The 25,904-nt window shown below is 37.3% G+C and overlaps 1 protein-coding gene across 1 annotated transcript; it reads left to right on the top strand.

Annotated features, from left to right (window-relative positions):
• The first annotated feature begins 49 nt into the window (after positions 1 to 49).
• APPL1 (adaptor protein, phosphotyrosine interacting with PH domain and leucine zipper 1) lies at positions 50 to 25,744 on the top strand. The gene is made up of 22 exons (XM_063411301.1): positions 50 to 215; positions 4,501 to 4,599; positions 5,120 to 5,179; positions 5,894 to 5,965; positions 6,736 to 6,823; positions 8,701 to 8,742; positions 9,528 to 9,586; positions 10,047 to 10,193; positions 11,581 to 11,663; positions 11,764 to 11,922; positions 12,677 to 12,865; positions 13,351 to 13,393; positions 14,028 to 14,084; positions 14,618 to 14,709; positions 15,262 to 15,444; positions 17,861 to 17,910; positions 18,284 to 18,458; positions 18,562 to 18,598; positions 19,921 to 20,067; positions 20,271 to 20,321; positions 20,676 to 20,765; positions 20,976 to 25,744. Exons 1-22 carry the CDS (start codon positions 162 to 164, stop codon positions 21,120 to 21,122), a joined length of 2,124 nt encoding a protein of 707 aa, XP_063267371.1. The 5' UTR covers positions 50 to 161; the 3' UTR covers positions 21,123 to 25,744.
• Positions 25,745 to 25,904: the final 160 nt, after the last annotated feature.

The raw sequence follows: 25,904 nt of genomic DNA on the forward strand, positions 1-25,904 counted from the left end.
CATGGGGCAAGCCGGCCAATGGGCAAGCCGGGCGCGCGGGGGGCGGGACGTCCGGCGCGCTGCGGGCGGGTGTCGGGTCCGGGGCGGAGCGGGTCCGGTCCGGTCCGGCCGGGCCGGCGCTGGGGGGAACGGAGCCGCGGGGGCTCAGCAGGGCCGCTGCCATGCCCGGCATCGATAAACTGCCAATCGAGGAGACGCTGGAGGACAGCCCGCAGGTGAGACGGGCCCGCCGGAAGCCGCGTCGTGCTCAGCCCCTGCTCGCCGGGCCCAGCGCTGCTTCCCTGTCTCTCCTGGCCACGGTGGTGGCCGTGAGGGAGGGGAATGGCCCAGCAGCGCGGCGGGGACGCTGCCTGCATGGCCCCGCGGGGCTCTGACAGTCTCGGCTCGGGCTTTCCGCCCCGGCCGTGCCCTGCGAACACCCTCCCGGAGCTCCGCAGCGCCGTCGCCTGCTGGCCCTGCCGCCGCTCCCGGGAGTGCCGCGGGCCGGGAGCGGAGCCGTGGCTCCGGGCCCAGGTGCTGCGGCCCCTCCGTTAGAGCAGTGCCGGTACCGGCTCTCTTATCGCCACCCCCGGCTTCGCACCCAGACTCGATTTTGGATACCTCGTGACCTCAAACCCCGTGTTGCTTTCTCAAAACGATTTTTACTCTTTGTTTTTCACTAAGGTCTGTTAAGGTTTAATAGACCCGTATAAAAAGCAGTTGCGGGTGGTGGTTAGTGCGGAGAGTAGGTGGAAAGCACACGGTGCCCACAGGCCTCTCCTTGCTCCAATTCTTCTCTTGCATTGCTGCTGCCTGATCTATGTCAGCGATGCCCTGTAGTGGACTGGAGTTTTATTCTGAAGTAGGAAATGCCTTATTCAATTGCTCTGGTTTCTCTTAATGGCAGCAGCAACAGCAAGTCCTTGTACTGTGCTTCTTAGATGTGAGAAAAAAGTTTGCAATATATTTTCTTTTATGGCTGGCTTTTGAATTAAGATCCCTGTTTGATGCATGCTTTATGTAGTGAGCAGGATGTCCTATATTGCAATAGCGTGTACATTGGTAGTTTTAATTCCTTGGTCATAGGAAGAGAAACTTTCACTTGTTCAAAAGGGAAATTTAGCCCTTAAAATGACGGTAATTTTAACAATTCTGTATCAAGTGAAAGGACAACTTTAAAAAGGCAAGAGAAGCCCGTGTAGAAAAGGACTCATTGCTTTCCCAAGGACAGTGCCCCAAATAGGCTCAAATGCTGGATGCAAGATGAGATCTGGCCTCTAATGTGGGTTCATGTGCAGGGGCCAAACCTGCTGTCATCTCATGATGAGGAAAAAAAAATTAAAAGTCTTATAATAATACTGATTTAAAAAAATATCTCTTGAAGGTCTGTTCTTAGTATAAGGAAGTCAGAACTATTCGTCTTTGTAGGAAATGTCAAATGTGGAAACATCAACGTAGGATCATCTGAGGACATTTGGAAAGCACATGAAAAAATGTTATTTATTGGAAGGTAATTGTAATTCTAGAATCTTCCATATGAGGTTATTTGTGATACAAACAAGCAAAGCTTAATTCAGCCCAGTGTGTTTGAGATGCTTAAGTAATTGAATTTGCCAATATTGTCTTTTGTTTTAGATAGAAATTTAATATTTCTGTCAATAGTCAACTATTCTATAAGTCAATTTAATATTTCAGGTGAATTCTGGGAGCCAGGTCCTCTAGTAAGGACTCAGCAGTTTTCTGTTAGGTTAGCCCATTTGTTACTTTAGTTAATTTCCGTTCCTGTGAAATCAGTGCAGTGGAAATGGTATCAAATGTTGCTTGAAGAAAGCAGAACCGTCTCTGGAGGAGTCGCCATGACTTCAATACATTCATGCTGGAATACTGAAAAGCTCATCAGCCTGGGTTGTTGTTTAGTGCTGCACTATGGCCTGGAGTTCATGTTTCAGACACTGGCTGTAGATATATAAACGTCATATCAGACTTATTCTGTGTCTGAGGGAAGAAAATCTTTTCAAAAATGTCCAAACCCATTCATTTCCTGTTGTCACAGGATAAAAATCTAACCACTGTGCTTGTCTGGCCTAAACCAAATGCCAAGTTTACATAGTCTTTTCCTATGCAAAACAGAGCAATTTATGTATTAATTAGGACCCATATTACACACATACTCAGTGTATATTTAGAGAGAGTTTCTGCTCACACTGATTTGCATTCCCAAAGCATTGCACAACAAAAAAGCAAAGAGACTCTGGTAGCACAGGCTCTGTCTCTTATCACTTGCAGTGCCCTCCATCTGATGGCCAAGAAGACCTAATACTGACTTCTGACGAGGGGGTTTCTTTGTGCAGCTTCTCCCTGGTCCTCTCCTATTTGCCTGCTCACAAACATGGGTTGAGAGCATGGTAAAGAACATACAAAATTATGTAGAGTTTTACTAGAAACATAAGTAAAAAATTCCTCTAATTTACTGCTAAGCAAAAGTCTGCCACAATTTGTTTACAGTTTCAGGTTAATTTCATTCCATCGGTATCATATGATATTATTTTGGTGGCTGAACATCAATAACTTAAATTTTTGAAATAAAGTACACAAATATTTTTTTCAATGTTCAGTTTTAAAGAGTAAGTATAATACAGAAACCTTACATAATACTCGTTTAAAATTACAAGCTCAGGTTTATTTATGTTCACGTTTAAAGGTTATGAGTATATCATTCTTTGTTTATAGTACCATGTAATTTTTTCTTTTGTAGTCTTTCATGTATATTTACTTTAATGGGAGAGTCAAGGCTGTTAGGATGAGACATGTTGCCACACCTGACAAAGATTAGAGTTCTCCTTCACCTCTTTCCACTTGTTTTCTAAACTAGAACCTGCATTAAAGCTATTTATGGTGTTGATTATGCTGTTTGATTATACTTTTTAATATTTAAATATATTTTAGACATATAGCATGAGAGTAGTTGTGATACATCCAGGCATCTAATGCAACATAGAAAAAGAATTTTATATCGGAAGAATTGTTTAATAATGTAATTTATATGGATTTAAAATGTAGTCTTTGATTATCATTAAAAGCAAAAAATCAGAAATAGCTGAAAAATACCTTCATGCTTCAAGGGGAGATGGACTAAAGACTTCAGTAATGTCAAGACATCTTATGGAAGACTAAAAAAATAGAATTTCCAATTTCAAGTGTTTAACAATCATAGTTTGGGGAAAAAACAATTATGTGCTTATGATTTTTTTCAGTTTTCTGTCTGGACATTGATTTTAGTGTAAACCTAGAAACAAAGCATGGTCCTTTTGCCGAAACATTGCTAAAGTATTTCCTTTGTGGCTCTTGCAAGCACTGCTCCTCCTTCTACAGCTAAGCATGTTTTTAGAAAAGCCAGCGTAGTGCAGAGCTACTGGTGTATCCTCTGCTTTTCCCCCTTTGGGATTTTTTTCTTGGTGGAAGGAAGCCATTCAAAATCCTCATGCTGAGGAATAACCTTGCTTCCAAGTGCAAAAAGGATGCAAGAACATGCAGTTAGCATCTCATTTAAGCTTACAGGCAAATTACACCTGAGCAACCTGATTGCCTTCTTATCGAGTCAGTCATTTGGGCAGAAGGGAGAGCAGGGGATGTCAGTCACCCTGACTTATGCAAGGACTCTGGCACTGTCTGGCAGCATTCTTCTGGCCAAAAGGGAGAGGTATAGACTGTGACCTGAGTGGAAAAACTGGCTGGATAGTTGGGCTTACAGATGGAGATCAGTGTTTTAGTCTAATAAGTGGCCAGTGATCAAAGTGGTTGGTTTTTGAGGTGGATGCTGTTAAGCACCATCAGTGATGCAGGCAGTGCTATTGGACACAGGAGTCATCAGGCTTGTGGGTGACACCAGCTAAGGAACAGACAGACTGACAAGCTGGGGTAAGGACAGAAGGACAGATCTTTTCACTCCCTTTCAGTGGTGAGAAACATGTATGTTGAGGACAATCAGATGCAGGTTGTATTGTTTGTTTTGGTTTGGTGTAGTTCCTAACCTTTTGATCACAGAATTGTTGGTTATTCCACAGGTAAATTATAGGTCCAAGCACAACCAGCAACTGTCTGTGTTCAGGTTGGACAGTATGGGACAGTCACAGCCTTTATTTGGATCTCACTGCAGAGGAAATGTGTATACCTGGCAAGCTATTTAATACCAATAATCTTTACCCTTCTCCTTAGAGATGTACCATAGTGAGCTCAGTAGTTGCCCACAGTTTCAACATTTAACAGTTGTCCATCTTCCTTGGCCCTTTCCTTTCTGAAAATGTATTAACCTGGAGAGAGGCTGGCAGCAGGAAGAAAGCTGAGCTTGAATATCTGTAAGATTCTTTGGCATGCAACAGGTATCATGCCTTTAAACATTATTGAAGGGTTTATAAAATTTTAAGTAATGAAACCTGAAATAGTGATATTTAAGTCTGAATTCCATATATTTAAATTCTTCTAACCTGTCATGTTTGTGTTTTGACTGTTTGATTGTTACAGACCCGCTCTTTGCTGGGAGTATTTGAAGAAGATGCTGCTGCAATATCCAGTTACATCAATCGGTTGTTTCAAGCCATGCACAGAATATATGATGCTCAGGTAGTGTTAATGAAATTCTTGAATGCATTATAAGGCTTTGGAACCACACTTCTTGCTTTTTTTGATATTATGATGAGCAGTGTGCTTTTCTTTAACTTCCACGTGCTTTAAAAGTAAAAGTGACATAAAGTAAGAATTAATGATTGTTTTTCTGTATGTTAGGGAGTGGTAAAGATTAAATTCTTGTGATTCTTTTTGCAACAGAGTTTCTTATGACAAGTGAAATGACGTTTTCTGTTCTCCAAGTACCTCTAATGTATTTCCCAAGTGTTTCTAAAATGTTGCACACACTAAAATGATCTAGGGGTGTATAACAGTATGTATCAAGTGGGAGGTAATTTTTTTACCCACAATATATTCATGTTTCACTCATTTAGAAATACGTCCACTTTTATGCCAGAAACAGAATCTATTTTGTATGGATTTTTTTTTAAAAATTGAGTTTGACTGTATTTTTAATTTACATATACTACAACTGTTTGACTTTTTATTGGTTTTCATGTTTCCCTTTTTTTATCAGAATGAATTAAGTGCAGCAACTCATCTGACATCAAAGCTTCTGAAGGAATATGAGAAACAGGTACTACATAAATCATGTTGTCTGTGTGTGGTCAGGACTGTATTTTTGTAGTCTTTTATGTCACAGAGCACAGTGTAGAATGTATTTAGGTTTGGTCCAGATAAAATGAAGTGCTGTGGCTGGTGGTTCAAACCATTGCCAAATGAATCTACAGTCTTAATTTTGATTCTTCCAACTAAACCAGAATGAAGTTCCTCTTTCCATGAAGAATATTTATAACTTATGAAATATTTTACTTTTGGATTTGTTTTTTTGAGAATTGCTGAGGGTAGTTCTGTTTTGTTTTTACTTTATAAGCCTGTTTAGTCTTAAGTGCTTAAATATCAATAGTCGCTAAGAGAACAGCTTGCACTGCAATCTCCAAATTACAACCATAATTTACTCTGTAATCATAATTCCATCTCTGAAAGCACAGACTCTGGAATCCATAACTTATCCCTCGTAGCCTGTACTATGAAGGGTTCTCTGTTTGTAGCTTTGCTGCTGGATCCCCCTTTCTGAGATTAAAATGTTAAAAACAGAAGTTGACTTATTTTAAGAGGCTACTGCTACCTATCTTCCTTTTCCACCTAATGAGGTGAATTGCTTCAGTGTGTTTTAACTGTGTAATATTGTAAAATAATGGAATACCTGATATACTCATAGAGATGATGAATCCAGTTTTGTGAATGGCAGGAAACACTGCAAACAACATAACTCTTCTCACATTTTCAGCGTTTTCCACTGGGGGGAGATGATGAAGTCATGACTTCCACTCTACAGCAATTTGCAAAAGTGATTGATGAGGTAAGTGCTTGTATGTGCTCTGCTAATGCTGTCAAGTACAGACTTTAACTGCCTAATTATTCCTTTTTTAAGCCAGGAGGTACAGAAATGGCATTCATTTGTCAACAAGGTAGCAATTAATTGTATATTGCAGCATCTATTTAAAGTTATGTAACCTTAAGATTACGAACGACTTCAGCAAAATGAGAACACATTGCTGAGAAAAAATGAAGTTTAATTACTAGAGATAGAGCCAAAACCATTACACAGTGGCAGTTAGCAACTGTGTACATGAGGGTATTTGTATTGCCTGATTTCAGGTACCTGACTGACAGAGGACTCTCATGATGTTTGTCTTAGACACTGACTCATAGGACACACAACTGAGCACCACTAAGAGCTGAATCAGCATTTTCGCTGTGATCTCTCTCCTCACTTAAGCAGCATTTTAGGAGGAGAATCATATTTTGTTCTACTTCTGTGAGCTGTGCAAGATGGGCTGGAGGGAAACTGGAGAAATAAACTCAGAAATAAACTGGGAATGTCCTAGTCAGGATGAATGAGGCCGTTTTTGGGCATGATCCAGTAACCTGGAAAAGTTCAGACAAAACTCAAAGGTTTCCTGTAAAAAGCTGATGATGAGATCTGGGACCTAGAAAAAAGTAGCTGCAAAAGAAAGACTATGCAAAAATGTGTTTGAGTTGTATATGACGTCTTTGATGTCCACCTACTGTGATTTGATTTGGTCTCAGCACTGCTTTCCTAAGATTTTCTTCTTTTGTCTCTTTCAGCTCAGCTCTTGCCATGCAGTACTTTCAACTCAGCTTGCAGATGCAATGATGTTTCCTATTACCCAGTTTAAAGAAAGGGATCTAAAAGGTAGAGGACTTGACCAAATATTGTTTTTTATCAACAGCACCACCAACAAAAGCATAGAATTTAATCTTCATAGCTCTTGTTTCACTAAATAGAATACACCACTTATTTTTCAGCTCTCAAAAGTATGCATCTCCCATATAAAAAGATAAGGAATTTATTTCTATTCATGAGAGTCTTCAAGTTGAACTTAACATTATTATTGTTTCAACAAAAATATTACTTATATTAGGGAATCACTTATCTCCTATTCAAGATTAGCAATTAGCAGCTACTAAAAAGGGTTAAGAAAGAATAATTTTCAGATAATTTGCATTTTCGGGAAGGATTTTTATATCAGATCATGACATCAATATAATTGCTGGACTCTAAGTTCAAAAGGCAAAGTGCCAAAGCTGTAGTACTTACTATATTAAGATTCAGTTATGTGGTTATTCAACCCTGCTGGTAGTACAGGTGACTTCTTATGTGCAGACATAAGGTGCTTCCAACTTTTTATTTTTGTAATAATTGTATCTTTTGCCTGGTTTAAAATAACATCTAATGTGATGATAGATTTTACTCAAGATACTGGACTGAATAGGCTACTGTGGCAAATGGGCTTCCAACTAGAAATTATGAGTTAAACACCAAGTGATTTAAATAGCCCTATTGTGAACATTCGAGAGTGATAGATATATCTATCACTTAGGTATACTCTATATCTGAGTATCTATATCTTAGGTATACTCTATACCTAAGATACAAGTATCTGAAGTCTAAATGAAAAGTACAAGTCTTTCATAAGACTTCTTATTCACTCTTCATGAATCTTAGAAAATACTTCTTTGGCAGTAGTTCACAGCAAAATTATGGATTGAAAAGATTATGGTTTGTTTTATTTTTTTGGGCAAGGGATCATTACTATCCCGAGGCTGATATTACTTCTCAGGACCTGAAAAATCTCCTCTTAGTACTCACTGAAGAGGCATCCCTGAGGCAATAATTGCAAATTAAATTTTCCCACTGGAAGATTTAGCCAGCAGCTGGTGTAGTTTGTAATGATCCTACACTTTATGGACTTCATAGGCACTTTCTGGACAATTTTTTTGTATTTACTATGCGATAAAGTTGACTATGGCTCTCTGCTGGTTTGTATTGTAATACAGCACAAACCACAACCAACATCAGAACAGGTGTAAGGTATTGTGCTGGTTCCAGTTCCTGACACAGTGAGACAGTTATTGTCTCACTCAGCTGGAAGTTGGCTGATTTTAGCTAGGAAGAGTCCCAGTGTGTTTGTTATTTCCCATCTCCTGTGCTTCCATTTCCCCAGCTCAAACCAGAACCCAGACTGGAACTACAGGTGACATACTTGTATTGATGATGACTTTCAAAGACTTTTGAAAAGAAATTCCTCCTTACAGTATTACAGTACAGGGGTTTGGTGGTGGTGTGGTTTTTTTTGTTTTGTTGTTTTTTGTGTTGGTGTTTGTTTGTTTGGGGTTTTTTTTGGTTGTGGTTTTTTGTTTTTTTGGGGTTTGTTTGTTTGTTTTGTGTGTGTGTGTGTGTTTTGTTGTTTGTTTTGTGTTTTTGGTGGTTTTTTTGGTTGTTGTTGTGTTTTGTTTTTGGTTTTGTGGGTCGGTGGGTGGTGGTGGTGTTTATTTTTTGTTGTGGGTTTTGGGGTTTTTTTTTTTTTTTTTTTGGTAAGCACAGAAATGATCTTCAGACCCCTGGTAGGAGCAGACAGACTTGCCTGGCCATGTAGTCCTGTGCTGGCAGCTCAGTATGGTACAAGGTGTTACCTTCAACTGCTCAGTAGTGAAACATTACATGAGAAACTGTAATACATGACTGTTACGTGAGTAACTTATTTAAATGGTGATATGTTGTTTTTGTAGAGATATTAACTCTAAAAGAAGTTTTCCAAATTGCAAGCAATGGTAAGTGTAAAGTATTTAATCTTACCAATATTACAAGACAACAGTAGTGTTGTAGATTATTTGTATTTATCTAGTGGAGTTAAACCTGTTAAAAGTAACTAATTAAGGTGTAATTTTTCTGAGTGATACTTAGGCACTGAGTTTTCCCTGGTTCACTTGTAAATCCCTGCTTTGTGTACTGAAGCATTTAGGAAAATTGAAAGGGTTTTTTACACCACCTTAAGTGTATGTATGGTTATTAAATAATGTAGGATTATGCCACCAAAATTACAAAAATACTAATGTGCTAGCTCACTTCTTAAAGTGAAAAAACCAGATCAATAAAAATTACCTTCCTAAAATGAATCTCATAGTTCTCGTCCCTATTTTCAGAAGTTATTTTTTAGCTGCCCTTAATATATCCCTGCAGAGAATTTACTATTTAAATAAGACTCTACTTTTCTCAGTGAAAATTGTTTCATTGCTTTAGAAGCAAAAGAGATTAGATACAGGTTTTCATAATGTAAAGTTTCTCTACTTAACAGACAGTTCTTCTTTGAAAAATAGTGGATGTTTAGGGAACTTTGTAACAATTTGGCAACATTTGCATCTGGTTAGAATTTTTCTTCAGCCAAAGTATTTGTTGCAGTGATTATAAACAGACAAGAATAATTCTTCAAGGTGTTAATATGACAGAACTTTGCATTCAGCTGTCTGTGTAACACTTTGATATAAAAGGTTTTCTGCTCTGTTTCATAAGTCATTAATTTATGAAAATGATCATAAATTCTCTCTTGATTTCTTAGACCATGATGCTGCCATTGCCAGATACAGTCGATTGTCAAAAAGAAAGGAAAATGAAAAGGTTTGTAAAACAAAATCTTAATACAAAGATTTTTAGAGAAGATAAGAAATAATTTTCATCTTACGTATATTTATGATGGAACACAGTGTATGGCAGATTCTGACATTTGATAATTTATGCTTTAGCAGTCCAGACAGAAAAGCAGGTTTCTCTGATACATGCCTGTCCTGTAACACTGACAATGCTTTAGGAATAATACTGTGATATCATATTCAGTTGGGTTTTGTGAATTAATAACCACACTTTCCAGGTAGAAAATAATGCTGTATTTGTTTCTCACATATCTCATGTTTAAATTAGAGAAGCAGAATTGCAAAGTAAAATATGCAGCAGCTGGTGATAGAGGGTAGAACATGACAGTGGGTTTTTCCATGCTGGCTGTAAAGCTGTCCAGAAGCTGTGGTCAATGTCAAGTCTCAAATATTCCTTTTTTGCCTTCCCCTTGTCTGTGTCTCTTCAGATCAAGGCCGAAGTTACAGAAGATGTATATACTTCAAGGAAGAAACAGCATCAGACTATGATGCATTATTTCTGTGCATTAAATACTCTCCAGTACAAAAAGAAAATTTCTCTGCTAGAACCGTTGCTAGGATACATGCAAGCTCAGGTAATTTCAGATTCTGAAAGCTGTAGGTCTGAAAGAAGACATAAAAGTACTTCATGAAGGTTGATGTACTGAAATCCATTGCAAGCCCTCTTCTGCAGTCCAAGGAATGAAATGGAGAAAAAGACCCACCCATCCAGTCTGAGCTGCCACAGCTGCTGCCCTGACCGTGCCATCAGTTAGCACTGGTCATTGCCCACTCAGTGCAGGAATCTCTTCATGAGATGTCCTCACTGCCATCAGAGAGTCTTTTAGCAAAGTCTGGGTGACGAATATAATGGTTAATTTTCCCCCAAAACCCAGATGGCTGGATTTGACGTAATGCCTAGATTTTCACTACTGGGCATTAGAGGAGCTGATTAGGGCTTTCAAGCAAGACCACATGGAGTGAACCTTCTTCAGCAAGTAACATGGAGATAGTTAAATTCATTCCTATGGCAGCTGTTCTGAAAGGAGATAATCATCAAAAGCCACATAACTACTGTTTTCAGTCAAAGCTGTCGAAGAGCCAGAATGCAAAAAAACATTCTGGTTTGGTTTTGATTAATATTAGTAAGTTCGTGATTGGTTTATTTGAGGATGGATGCAGGAGAAAATACAATCATGATGGAGTTATTTGGACAGACTTAATTTGTATTTTTTGAAGTATGTCATTAAGCATGAGCTTTGGGGTTTTTTTGCAAGTCAAGCTTTCCAGCATCTGGCACTGCTACAGTGACTTGAGTAGAAATTACCTTCTGCACACTGACTGAAAACTTTCCAAAGGCAAGAAGTCTTGCTTTCTTTTGAAACTTTGTAGCTTGTATTTGAGAGCCAAGTTCTGCATGTTTTGTGCAGCAAAGTAGTGCAACTTGTTGCTTAGGTGGAATTTTTTGCTGAATCCAAGAAACAGAGGGGAAGGGCCATGTCCGGGGCTTCCTGTTCTGAGATTTCTCATGGCTAACCTCAGTTTAGCTGTGGCAGATTTTCTGGCTCATGGACTACCCTGTGCTTAAAATACATATTGTTAGTACCCTGTGGATGGCCCTGGACAAATCCTTACAGGCACCCCAAATAACACCCCGCATAACAACAGTTAGCAGAATGGTGGGCTTGAAGAACGACAGACAGACCTTGGGAGTATTTCCAGGGCAGTTCCTGTGTGCTTCGGTATTTCCTCCAGGCAGCTCTGTTCACATCCTTGTGACACAGATCCCACTGCAGTGCCTGCAGCAGCTTCACCTGTAGCCACAAACCACATTCTGCTGCTTTTAGGAGGAGGCTTTGGTAGGAATGATGGATGAAAACAGATTTCTCTGGGAAACTTTAACCTCCTATGACTTCATCTGTTAATTGTTAGTGTCGTTTTATTAGAGACTAAATTTTCCCCTTTTCCTCATTTTTTTTAAAGATAAGCTTTTTTAAAATGGGTTCAGAAAATCTTAATGAGCAACTGGAAGAATTTTTGACCAATATTGGAACAAGTGTACAGAAGTAAGTTGGCTTCGTTGAATTTTGAACTTTTATCAAGATTATTTTTTCTGTTTCTACTTATTAATAAATTATCTTTGTTAATAAGACATTTTTATCTTAGTGTTCGCAGGGAAATGGATTGTGAAGTAGAAAACATGCAACAAACTATAGAGGACTTGGAAGTAGCCAGTGATCCACTGTATTTGCCTGATCCTGATCCTATAAAATTTCCTGCTCATAGGAATCTAACACGGAAAGCTGGCTATCTCAATACAAGAAAGTAAGAGTAACTTGTTATCTTAAAAATCCAGAGTATTTAATTTTGGGAAAGGAAAGCTAAAGAAGCTGGTTTTTTTTTATTTAGATGTTAATTATGCTGATTTTATAAATTTAGTTGAATAAGTCACCTGAGAGCTATTCTGTTTCTTTCTTTGGACTTTACCTAATTAGTATTAAATTCATTGTTACACTGACATAATGTCATTGGGGTGCAAAGTATAATTATCCTGATTTTACTCTAATTTTGCCTGAATTTTCACAGTTTCAAAATAAAAAGGTTTGAGAGTGTAATTTCTTTGCATCCTTACTTGGAAGGAACAAGATTCCATCTATCAGGATTGTTCTGGAAGTGTCTGTTAAAGCTTTGGGATTCAAGTTACTAATAAAACATCGTAATTTTGATCTAAACAAGGCAAAACATTCTGTTAACCAAAATACCCTTGGAAGGAGCTTCTGGATTTCATACAGCAGTGGCTCGTTGTCCACAGGAGGGAGCTGTGCCTCTAAGGAAATTAACAGCTCGTTTTCAGAGCTATTAAAAATAAGTTGTAACATTTCAGGGTTTTTACTGGAATTTATATAATAAGCTCCAAGGAATTAAAAATCAAGTTGATTACTTTTACAACAGCAGTTAAAGTAAAATACTTACTGAATGAGACATGAATTTCTGTATTGGAACACAATTGCAGTAACTAATATTATAGATTGTCTGAGCAAAAAGGGAGGCTAACTGAGGAATGCTTTTTATCTTTTAGTAAGACAGGGCTGGTGTCTTCCAGTTGGGAGAGGCAGTTTTACTTCACTCAAGGTGGAAATTTGATGAGCCAGGCAAGAGGTGATGTGGCTGGAGGACTTGTCATGGACATAGACAATTGCTCTGTGATGGCTGTGGACTGTGAGGACAGACGGTACTGTTTTCAGATAACATCTTTTGATGGCAAAAAGTGAGTGGTCTTACACTGCTGTTTCATGTAAGAAATACTGGGCTGTCTAATTAGGAAAAGAAAGATGGTTTGCCTTTGGCCAGATGTTAGCTTGATATATTTTGTGGATATTTAGAAGCAAAATCTGGTATCCTGGTATCCCTTTAATTGTGTAATGTCTAGATTTGTGTTTATAAACTCTATAATGTAGCTGAGTAGTATTTCAGAATAAGATTGATAATCAGTTGACAATCACATATTCATATAAAGCATTTTGTGAATACTTTAATATTACATTACATTATAATTTTGTTGCTTTTCTGTTTCCTGTTGAAAGGAAAGCATAGGTCCCTCCCCACCCTAATTATATAATGTTGACTGCACAAACACAATCTTCAGTCTTCTGTAACTTGTTCGGTGTGTAAATTTGAAAATGTAATTTCGTGGCTGACTGTATTTATGAGGCATTTTAAATACACAAAATTGTGTTTTTCATTCTCTTTCAGGTCTTCAATCTTACAGGCAGAAAGTAAAAAAGATTATGAAGAGGTAAGCTTATAGGAGGTGTGCATGGAGCCCAGTGATGTTCTGCTGCACAGAAAGAATACATTCCTAACTATAGCTGGATACTGCCTTATTTTTTCTGTTTCTGCTTATTAATAAATTATCTTTGTTAGTTAACATCTTGCTTATCTTAGTGTTCCTGTTAGTTTTCTCCTTCAGATAAAAGTTGAAAAGCCAGGAACAGGAGCAAATGGTTTTCCAGAGCAGAGAGAGAAAGCAGATTGTAACTTGCAGATGCAGGAAATGAGCAAATTCCACAAAAGCCCAATTTAATTTTTATAATCTCTTGAGGAAACAATGTCATCTGCAGCACAGAATAAAGAAGAACAGAGAATCCTGATGAAGTTTTTTTTAATTCCTTAAGGTTGTGAGTTAAGCTTTCTTTAGTTTAGTTTTAGTATGACTAAAATAATTCTTGTGAGTAAAATCTGAAAGTGTGAAATGCAGTAAGCAGGTGGCAGTAAATTTAATGACAAGCTGGATGTGCAGAATATTTGTCTCCCTGAATTTACAAGGAAAGTAGAAAAAATGCTGAAACTAACAACTCAGGTATTCAATCAAGTTTGTTTAGAAAACATGACAAATAAATTCGTTTTCTTTTTTTCTTCCTCTTTTTCAGTGGATATGCACCATAAACAACATATCTAAGCAGATATATCTAAGTGAAAACCCTGAGGTAACTTTACTAAAATTTATACTTATCAGTAATATTTAAACACTTACATTTATAGAGTAAATTCATATTGATACAAACTTATATAATTTTTGCTTGTAAAATTACGTGAATTGGCCCAATAAAAACTGTTTTATAACAGAGCATGTATGTATATAGAATGTGTGTCTTCATGAGTTTTAGTTCACAGTTGAGGGCTGCATTTCTCAAATGAAATTTTTCTTTTTGTTTTCCTGGCTACATTTGCTTATTTTGCCAGTTATCATTGGACCTTTTCTCTGTTGCTGCCTTTTATTAACATTGGCACTATCGTAAATCCAATCTGTTCATTTAAATTGAGAAAGTTAACATCAGGATATGTGTTTGAAGAAAAGTCAGAAGAAAATGCTGCAGGTGTGGTGGCAAAAATTCAAGCATTCAAGATTTTCATGAAGGATTGAGTTTATAATTTCTCCCAGTTGCATATAATATAATAAAATCTGAAAGTTTATTTTGAGAAGAATGTTTTCAGTTACTTCTTCCCATTTCTGCTGCAGGAAATTGCTGCCCGTGTGAACCAGTCAGCTCTGGAGGCTGTCACTCCTTCTCCTTCTTTTCAGCAGAGGCACGAGAGCATGAGGCCAGCTGTGTAAGTGAAGCAACCAGAGTGCATTTGAGGTGCACATATAAAAAGAGAATCCTGGATAAAGTTCCAGGGGAAAAAAAAATAAACCTACAGAGTCTTCTGTGATCAGAGCTAAATCTTTGATAGGCCAGAGGAAAATTTCCTGAACACACCTTCCACTGCTGAAGCATTGTTGAGCATCCGTTGTTACAAATAATCCCAATGCCAGCTGGTGGACACTTTGGTTGGTTTCATTATATGTGTTTAGTTGCGTGATTTCATTATGAGATTTTTCTTCATGTATCCAGCTCCTGGAAGTAGACCTCAGATTGTATTATACTTAATATGTGATTATATATTGATGTTAAAACAGTGTGATGCAATTATTAATGAAAGTAGTAACTTCAATTTAAATTTGACTAGGTACATAGGTTTGTTTGCTATACCCCAATGTTCAGGTTTTTAGGTTTTATATTACATCTAAGTTCTGGAATATTGTATTGGTGTCCCCTGTGGTTTAATTTATTATTAACTAACCTGAACTCACATAACCCTAACTTTGCCTTTTTGTTGTAGGCTATCTCGTCCTCCTGCAGTTCGTACCAGCAGCACAGGGTCACTGGGATCTGACTCAGCAGCTCTCTCAGCACTTTCCTTGGATTCCCTTGTTGCCCCTGACACTCCGATCCAATTTGACATAATATCTCCAATCAGTGAAGATCTGCCTGGTCAAGCAAAGTCATCAGGGCAGTCGGGCAGGTAGGAAAAGTAGAGAGAAGGAAAAAAAATCCCTAATGTTACTAATTCAAAAACAAACATACAAGAAAACCACATTTAAGATGCAGCTCCAGCACACACATTGCCTTTTCCCTGACTGATGTCACAAATTTTGCAGTGGCCAGTGAAGCAAAACAATTTGTTAAACTGTTAAATGGAATTGTAAAAAAAGGCTTAATTACATCACTAGAGTCAAGGTGTAGTTTTCTATATCTAAAGCAGCTTTTCTTGCTTTAACAGCCTATGCTTTTATTTATTCATTTATTTTAAACTTTTGGTTTCACAAAGTATTTTCCTTTCCTATTGCTTGCTCACCCAGCAGCTTGGGTTATTTCCTCTTGGAAACTCAAGAGAAATTTGGTAGCCCTGCCTCCAGGTGATGATGACATATGATGACACTCCTCTTAAGCTGAAAGGTGAGTGAAAATGGTCTAGGCTTCTAGAGTAATTTCACATACAGACAAGTTAAAATCATCTAAGAGTTCATCCAAAAGATAAAAACATTTTCTCCTACTTGTTATTATATTTGAGTGGGAGATGTACTCAAAACCAAAGACGTGTAAATGATCGCTGCGTTTCTAGAGCCTATATCTGTAGAATTCAGATATTAAGAAAATGTATTTGCAGATCCAGCTGCTCTTAACAACAACAGCCAAAGAGATGAAAATTAATTTATGTGACTCTGGTTCACAAAAATGTTATATCCCCCTGCCTCTAGGAAAATACTTGCATTTTGAATTTTGAATTGCATCTCACAGATGTAAGAGTTGAAATTATATATACACAACTATTTTTTTCCTTTTTTCAACAGTTTTCTTTTTGTTGTGGTTTGGTATAGCAGGATAAGCAAGTGGCCAACTAGGTCCTTCAGAATACACTGATTTAAAATAGACTTGAACTGTATTGCAGGAAGTGGAAAGTTTAAGACTTAGCTGAATTCCTGTGGTAGCCTAGTCTAGCTCAGCTGGTCAGAGCAGGGTGCCAGTAACACTAAGGCTGTGGATTCAATCCCTGTATGGGCCCTTCACTAGAGACTTGGACTCGTTGATCCTTTTGGGTTCCTTTCCAACTCAGAATATTCTGTGATGTCATCAGTTATAATTTTACTCTAGAAAATAGTATTTATCATAGTATAAACAATAGAGTTGAGCTCAGTATTTTCAATTAACCATCACCTTCAATAAAGAACTGCAGTGTTTCTACAGATAGGTAACATGTATGTTACCAAAAAAGAAGTACTTTCCTTGGTTTCTGATACTGATGACATATATTTGAATTTTATTTTTGCTTTTTGAGAGATTCTGTGAGATTTTGCATTTACTGTTCCAATTTAATATTAAATGACAAGAAAAGTCTGAGCAATAGAAGATGCTAGTAGAAAGAATTTGCTTTTACTGTAATTACATAGGTCAACATTTAATGGGATGGTTCTTGATTGAGTCTGTGCTATCTGAACATTGGAGCAATACAATCTTGGCTTCAGTCTAGAAAACTTTTATTGCTTTTAAGATAGATATCTCTTAGTTAAAACATGTCTGATAATTAATAAAATAAACTGGCAGTGAGTATGTGGAACTGAACAATTCTCATTGTTCTGAAATTTGCTTTTAATACACTAACTATCGAGGTGACACTTTCATTAATCCCATTAAAAAACCTAATTTGAACTATACTGAACCCTTACCAATAGCTTTTCAGATACCAGTCAGCCAAAGAGAATGGGTAATTTCCTCTACAAATTTTAAATAAAATGTCACCATTTCCTGTGCTCATTCCTTTACAGTTTTTGAAAAATTCAGACTTGGAAGCCTAGAGTATTTTCACTTTTCTCTTTAACTGATAGTAATTCTGTCTCTGAGAGCCAGAAATAGCCACATTTCTCTTGACCCTCTAGGAGTAAAACCCCAGTGATGTTTTGAGTAAGCTGCATTTGAAACAAACCTAGGGGCTTCTCTTGAGTAGTTCAACACCTTGACAGTGATAAGTGGTGCTGCTATGGAGTACTGAAAGGGCCTGTTTTTTGGCTGTGCTTTCCTGAAGCTGTTTTGTGAAATTTCATCCCCTAAAGCTACACCTTTTCAAACATTACCAAAATTTTGGTTTGGGCTTAATTCAAATATTAAAAAAACAAATAAAATGTGAAAAAAAGTAAAACTTTCTATGGCAGCAATAGGACAATAATATCTGGTATTTTCCCCATAATGTGCATCCTCACATACAGCAAGTTATGTCTCACTCCCGATGAAATTGCATCTCCTTACGATTTATGGTTCATTAGTCTTCCAGATTACAAGTTTGTGAACTCATTACATGTTGGTATTTGACGCAGCATGAGACTACTGTCCATGAATGGTTCCTGTAATTTGACTCCTGCTTTAATGTTTTCATCTTTTAATAGACGCACAAACCCGTTCGGTGAATCTGGAGGCTCGAAACCTGAAACAGAAGGTAAAACAAAAATTTCATTTCAATGCAAAATAAAATTTTGAGTTATAGTTGTTTTCATCTCTAGCTTCTGTCTTCTAATTTAACACCAGTTTTAAAATGCTTAATTGCATTGTAAAGTATTTGATAAGTTAAATCAAACTACTGTCTGAAAATCTTCTGTAAAAACGATTCATTGCATCTTTTGTATTCGTTAGCCAAATGAAAAGAGGTGTGATGTGCTGTGTAGTAACTGCACCTCTAATAGCTAAGTAGGAGCAATCTCTTTCCAAGTTAGGAGGAGTTCGGAGTTTTCCTGACTGCAGTCCACCTTTGGTTTTGAATAGGAAACCAAAATGGAGTTTGTTTTTTTTACAATACTTTCCTTTTTTCTTAGATTCAATTCTTCATCAGTTATTTATTGTAAGATTTCTTGGCTCTATGGAAGTGAAGGCTGATGAAAGCCCAGATGTTGTTTATGAAACAATGCGTCAAATACTTGCAGCTCGCGCCATCCATAACATTTTCAGGATGACAGAATCACACTTGTTAGTCACTTGTGACTGTTTAAAGTAAGTTTGCTTGCTGACTTTTACTGATGTTTATTTATAGAATGATCTTCTTTCACTTTGGTAAAATCTACTTTCTGGTTTGTCTTTAAAAACAAATTTTTAGGTTAATTGATCCACAGACACAAGTTACAAGACTACAAGTAAGTAACTTTCCATTTTAAGATAAATATCCAGCAATGTAATTATTTTACTTTAAAAGTATTATTATTAGATGCTAATCACCGATAGAATGAGCTTTCCAACCAAATTTGCAGTGCTATTAGGAAACCAGTACAGACATTTAGAAACACTTGCAAATCAGGTTTAGGGGTGTGATTTCAGGAGGTCAAATTGGCTTTTGATATGGCCTTCTTCCTGTGATCTGAGAGGGTGAAATAATAAAGAGGGAACATTAATGATGGAGTCACATTAGTTCTGAGGTCCAAGAGGGTTTGTTTGCTGTTTGGTTTCTCTGTTTTGTTTTGGGGTTTTGTTTTTAATGCATAACTGCCTTGAGGGTGTTAAATTATTTCTGGTTTGATTTCTTGTTTTTCTACTTCTTTATTAAAAATGCATTTGAAAGGAATAAGTGGAATTCTTTTTAGGGTATCAAATAAGGCCAGCTTAATTCTTTAGTAATAGCAGTTTTTATTCTTCATATTTCAAAACTATTCTCTTTTTCCCTTTATATGCCTAATTAATGGTCACTTGGTTTTTTTGGTGTTTTTAAAAACAATACATTTTTTGGAGGCTCTGAATTACTTTCCTTTTCATAAAAGGAAATCTTGAGCATGGAAAAATATCTTGATATTTAAAGTTTGACATTAAGCTCAAAAATACTCCAAAGCGATCGCCTTTTACAGGTGAGGTACATCAACTGAGGGTATGTCCCATATGCAAAATGGAAACATCTAATCATATCAGTTTATAGCAGCTGTGCTAGAGACTTTCAGAATTTTTAAGTTTATTGTTTGCTGAATCTTAAAAAGATAATTTGAAGTCCAGCCTGTTTTAGGAATAAGAAAACAGTTTTCTTATAACAAACTAATGAGGGTATGTGATTTGTATGGATTGGGTTTTTTTAATTGCTTATATAATTAGGAGAGCTGAGCTAATTGCAGTAAAGGTTTTTGAGAAGTAGTGCCTTTACATGGAACTAAATATTGAAAGCTTAGTCACAAATGTAACTATAATGAATGATTAAAACAAAATAAAACAGGACTATATCCAGTTTTAGGAAGATGACTGACTCACACTGCAAATGTGGTCCCTTTTTCTTACATGGAGTGTGTTTTTTGACATTTGCTTGTCTTTGGAATAATTTAGTCCTTACTGTCTGATTTGTTTGTGTTTCATAATTACATTTGGTTGGGTAACTTCTTGTGTTGTGGTTGTGCATTAATTAATGTGCAGTGTATTGAAACCTCGTGTGGCAAGTATTTGGCATCAGTTTTAATCTCTCCATATCTGATCCTTTTGGCAGTTTCCTTTGCCCAATGTAGTGCTGTATGCTACACACCAGGAGAATAAGCGCCTGTTTGGATTTGTGCTTCGAACCTCAGGAGGGAGAGTGGAAAGCCGACAGACTTCCATCTGCTATATATTTGAATCAAATAATGAAGGGGAAAAGGTATTGGTGATGGTTGTGACTTGAATCAGTTGTAAATATGGATTCCAAGATGCTAGACGCATTCAAGGTGTCTAAGGCATTTTTTATGTACTGAAAAAGTCAAACCTGTAATCTTAAGTGCTAGCAAATGCTTTAATGTGCTGTTGTATCTAATTTGGGATGCTGGCTTAAAATTAATTATTTCCTATCTGTTTTGTGTTTAGATTTGTGACTCTGTTGGACTGGCGAAACAGATAGCTTTTCATGCAGAACTGGTAAGAATCTTTTTGGGACAGAGGATGCTTGGAAATGGAAGGAAGGGGGTATATTTAATATGTGTAATAGATTGTATTCCGCAAGATGCTTCTAGATGCAGCAATACTGTTGTGTATTTTAAGGGGTTTTTTTTCTTAGAATTTAAATTCAAATGAAAAGACTGACCAATATATACGGTAGAACAATATTCAATATAGGATTCATTTTGCTACTTTTAACAACCTTACCAGTCCTTTAAAAGCAGAATAATCAAAACAGTGATGTCACAGTTTTGAGCAAGCTCATATCAATCAGTAGTGTCTCAAACATCTCAAGCTGTTGTTACTGACTTTATTTACATTTTTGCCCTTTAGGATCGAAAAGCCTCAGAAAAGCAGAAAGAAATAGATAGAGTCAAAGAGAAACAGCAAAAGGAACTGAATAAACAAAAGCAGATTGAGAAGGTACCTTTTGTCATTATTTCTTAATACTAGTTTTTTTCTACTTATTTTCTTTTGTAGTTTTGTCCAAAGCTGTCCACTGATAAAAATGATCTATCATTTCTAAATGATAGATCATTTAGAAATCGTAATAACGGTATCTTGTGTCTACTGCAGATGGCTTTAAGGCTAATACTCTTTTTCTGATTTTCTGACCCCCCCTTCCCAACTTAGGACTTGGAGGAGCAGAGCCGGTTGATAGCAGCTTCCAGCAGATCCAACCAGAGCAGCACAGAAGGACAGTTTGTAGTTGTTAGTAGCCAGTCAGAAGACAGTGATTTAGGAGAAGATGGAAAGAAGAAGAGAGAATCTGAAGCCTAAGCTTGCCTGTTTCATTAAAATTGGAATAATGAATATATCTGGTGAAATGGCACAACTTCTACAAGAGATGCAATGTAGGTGGAGGGTCTGTCGTGTTATAGAGAAGACTTCACAATATATAGACCCTATTACGCCTTGATTTTTCTTTCTCAGTTAAGTGATTTCCATTTCCTGTCAGTGTAATTTCTCTTGTACGCCAGATGAAGCACAGTAATGCTGCCATGTTTATTACAAACGTATGTTTTCTCAAGGCTTCTCTGCAGTATGGGGAAAAAATGGGAGGGATTTCTGCACTTACCTCTGTGCAATTGACTGCTTTGGAAGCAAAACTGAAAATTCATTGGCCTTCAGCAGTAACACTGAAATTTGTTCTTTACACTACAGTATGGAGAACACCTTGCTGGAACTGAAAGTGAATGTCCAAATAAGACAGTGCTAAGCTTTACCCAGTTTGTTACACATACCTGTTCTTAGATTTAGAAAGAAGGATCCCTGCACATCAGTGTTAACTGCACATCAGTGAAATGTGCAATAGTTCCAAACAAAAGAATTTTTTTTGTTTCGTTTTTCATGATATGGTACTGTCTTTATTTTTTTTTTTGGTGAATACAACACCAAAAAACTTCTTTCAACAGGGGAAAAAGATACTGTTAGACCTAGATAAGAGCTGATGAGATGCAGTTGAACTTTGCTGCATGAGGAAAAGCATTCCTCATCAAATTATAAGAGCAATGTATATAGCCTTGTAGCACAAGTGCCATGTTCTTGGTTTTTCCCCAGTACTTAGAATAGAAAGCTTTAAACCTTTGAGTTCATTTTTATAAAACATGCTTAGAGTTGCAGGAACATCTTGAATTCCATCATATGAAAAATCTTCTGCATATGTAAATGCCTTGCTGCTAGCATACTACATCTACTGAAACTGAGTTGAGGCTCATTAGCCTTCTTATGATTTTGTGAACAGAATTTGCCAGTTCCGAAGTAACACAGATGACACTAATCCTACATCCTAGAGTAAGTTCTGGAAAGCATTTTTCAAAGTGGTGTCTGTTTACAGCTTGTAATCTGCGCTCTGTATTCCATACCCTGTGTAATATTTATTTTGTATAGTATTAGATGTGCATTCACCTTTTGATCCAGAAGAGAAATCTTGTTTGAAGAGAAATATTTATTTTTGCACTAATTACTATAAATATTAAAACCCAGAGGAACAGAAGATAGCTCTCTAATAGTGGCAAATAACAGAATATGTAGAGAGAAAATAATATACTTATATTCCAAGTTATAATATAACAGTTATGAGTGATTTACAGTTTATTGCAGGGCATTTCTGGTGTTCAGGAATGGAAGCAATTTTCAGAGTTATCTCCTCAGCAGCTGGTGGTGGCCCCACCCTTCCTAGCTGGAGTTGCTCAGTGCTGATAAAGTAAGTGAGGAATCTCGGGTTGTGTCTGCTGGATGGCTGTAGGTGCGCAGATGGCTCTTCTAACTCATGAGTGTGCCCTGCATTGGCCAGAGCTGGCAGCCTCCTCCTGCCCTTGGTGGTGGAGACAAGACTTTGTGTGCAGGAGTTGGTGGCCTCAGCTGCTGTGACAGGAGAGCAGGGCAGCAGTGCCTGGCCTTGCAGCCCTGGGTAGGAGAAGACGTAGCTGTAGCAATAGAAGCTCTGGGCAGGGGCTTGAGCAGCCACCAAAGAGCTGTGCCTTGAAAAAGGAGGTGGGGAGGCTGAGGAACGGAGAGCTGCCAGGTTCTCTTCCTGCGTTAGTTACCAGGTCCTGTTCCAGTGCATTTTTCATCCCCAGAGTAGCCAGTCACTTACAGAAATATCTGCTTTTGCTGTTGCCCAGGTAGGTCACATAGTATTGCCCTGTGGCTGGATTTGGCTGGCACAGTGCCACATGGACCACGCCAACCTGAGGCTTCTTTTAAAAGACAGTGGCATTTTTATTTCATATCTAGGCTTCCATTCTTAGCTCCCATTTTTAAGAGGCTATTTTTATTCTTGCCAACAAAAATGTACAGAGAGTCACCAGATGCAATTTTTTCCCTTTTTGTGCTTAAATCAAGGCTTACAGAGAGCGGCAAGGCAGTTTGTGTCTGCACATTATTCCAGTTCATGTTTGTTTGTTCTTATTTACTGATACTTGTTTTCTATCAAATAATATCACAGGGTAGCTCAAGGTTACTGTGTCTTACCTATATCTTTCTCAAGTATTTACTGAGGATGAAACAGTTTGGAAATAGCACAGGGAGCTATGAAATCAGTGATCTCCAGTGTCAAGAATCCAGTCCTTATCTTGTCAGAGAAGGACTGATTGAGTTAAGCACTGGAGCTGCAGGCTCTAGAGGGATGACAAATAACAGACAAGCACTCTCATGAAAAAGCATTTCTGACATGCAGCCTGTTTTGCATTAGCCTTATTGAAGAAATGTCAGAAAATGGAATTACTGTATTTTTCTCAAAAACTACCATTACTCATATAGATATAAATCTGCAAAAATGAGGAAGAAAGCTAATAAAGTTGGCAGGTGAATTTACTGTAAAATGGGATTTTTTGGATTTAGCAGTAAATATTGGAATTATTCCATTTGCTTTTCTGGCTTTCCATATATGCCATTAAATGTAGCTTTCCAAAACAGAGTAGGAATGAAGAATATTTTACTTACATTGGATGATTCTCATCTTAACCACTAAAAGATTAATATGCATGAATGAAATGTAGGGGTTGTTTGTTTGCTTATTTAGGGGAGTTTCACTGGTGTAAAATGATAAGAAGGTATAAAAGCATCTGGGATAAAGATTGAAGTTGCAAAAGCAAAGGGCATGTCAGAAGAGCTGGGGAAGTCAGACAGGAATGGTGATTGAGTTAGTAGTGGGGTGAGAATTACTGAGCTTTTCCTAGGGAGGATCACACAGGTTGTAATTAGAACTATCTCAAGGCAAAAACAGCTGCTGAGGTTTTATCCATGCCCTTCTTCCCAAAAGGAAAAGCTTTGGTACCTTTTTTCCTATAAGGTTTAGGTTTCCTACTTCATTAGAAAACAGCTTTGCTGAAAAAAAAATCAGAATGATGCTTGGTATTTTCCTTGAGAGTATATAACTTTTAGTGGGAACACCTCACGGTCTGCTGGGAATTGCTGTGGTAGAATTTCACCACCAGAGTATTTTATTATTATAACTAAACTACTAGATTATTTCCTTTCCTAGTTTATGGGAGATTAAATAAACTCCTATTTATTATTTCCTATTGTCTTTTACTCACAAACTGATCTTTCAAGCACTTTCAGCTGAAGCTGTAGTTTTCTTCATGTGCCTCTATTACTACTTTGGACACTCCTGAAAATATTCTTTATAGTCCATCATTTTGAAATTACTTCATGTAGGTACTGAATTGGCAGTGTTGTTCAGGACTAAATTATTATGTCGCTAATTGCAGCTTCGTAATTGCTGCCAAACTTTTATCCCTTAAGTAAGAGGATATGAAGCTTGTTATACTGTGTAGATTTACACACTGCAGACCAAGCCAGTCTTGCTGTCAGCTGTTTCAAGCTACATATCTTCTTTATGTATGTAATGGTCATGAATATACAAATATATCAGGTGTGCTTATGGGTATGCATTTTATTGCATTACACATCATAGCTGGCACTCCTCTGTGGCCACTGCTAGATTTGGCTAAGTCTGAACCAGAGGACAAGGTCAAAGTCATGAACTACTTAAACATATCTAACTGGATATGATCAGGTAGTGGAAAGTCAGTTGCATGTCATAGTCTTACTTCCTTAATCTGTTTGAGTTTGAAATTGTATCAAGACAATTTACTGTCTTACAGTAAAGTAATATCTCAGAGTTAAGAAACATTCCTGTTGGGCTGTCAGATTTCCTCTGTATATGGATGTATAACTAGAGGTGAAAATTGTGAAACAGCTGAAGCTATTTATGAAGCTGTAATTGATGGATATAAGGAAATAAATTTGTCCATTTAAGGTAAATTCTGTCTATGCTTAAGGAAAGTTCTGATTGATTAGTTGCACAGCATTTGGGACAAGCCAGTGGTGAAAACTATGCTACAATATTCTCCTGTTATTAGTAAACAGGTCACCTATGGAAAGAAAACTGCCATTGCTTAATGAATTTAGTAGAGATATTATCTAGTGTAACAGCAAAAGCTGATACTTTATATTCTTTCTTTTGCTCTATATTACAAAAATTCTTGCAAGTTAATTAGTCCCCATGGCTTTTTGTTTTAATTAAGCTCACTTTTTTTCCCTGCCACAGTAGTATCTAAGTTGTCATGACAAGAGTAAGTCAGTGTATTTTTGTGAATGCACTTGTATTCCTAATGAAGTTTATATTGCAAGCCAAGGATTTTGTACAATCTTTCTGGTCATTTTTATAATAGAGTGGAGTGGTCAAATTCTTATGACAGTGTTCTGGATTGGTCCTGTTCTGGTGAAGTGTAAGTGATTTTTGCAGTGTTTGAGACTGACTTGCACATTTTCCCTGAATAGCTGTATTAAGAACAACCAATGGCATATTTATGTCAGCTCTGATTGTTGTGTCTTAATCTTGGAAGCATGGATAGTAACCCTATCGTGCCAGGGCTCCAGTCAGTATTTTATATTTTAAATAAAAGCTTAACTATAGTAACTTTCTGGGTGGGACTTGTACTGTTACAAAAACCTCCTGCATTCTTCATCATACTGACTTTCAGGAAATACCATTATTGGTGACAGGATGTGTTCCATTAAACAAAATTCTGATGTGCAGGTATAGCCCTC

Source organism: Prinia subflava, chromosome 14 (assembly GCF_021018805.1).
Source record: "Prinia subflava isolate CZ2003 ecotype Zambia chromosome 14, Cam_Psub_1.2, whole genome shotgun sequence".
Lineage (NCBI taxonomy): Eukaryota > Metazoa > Chordata > Aves > Passeriformes > Cisticolidae > Prinia > Prinia subflava.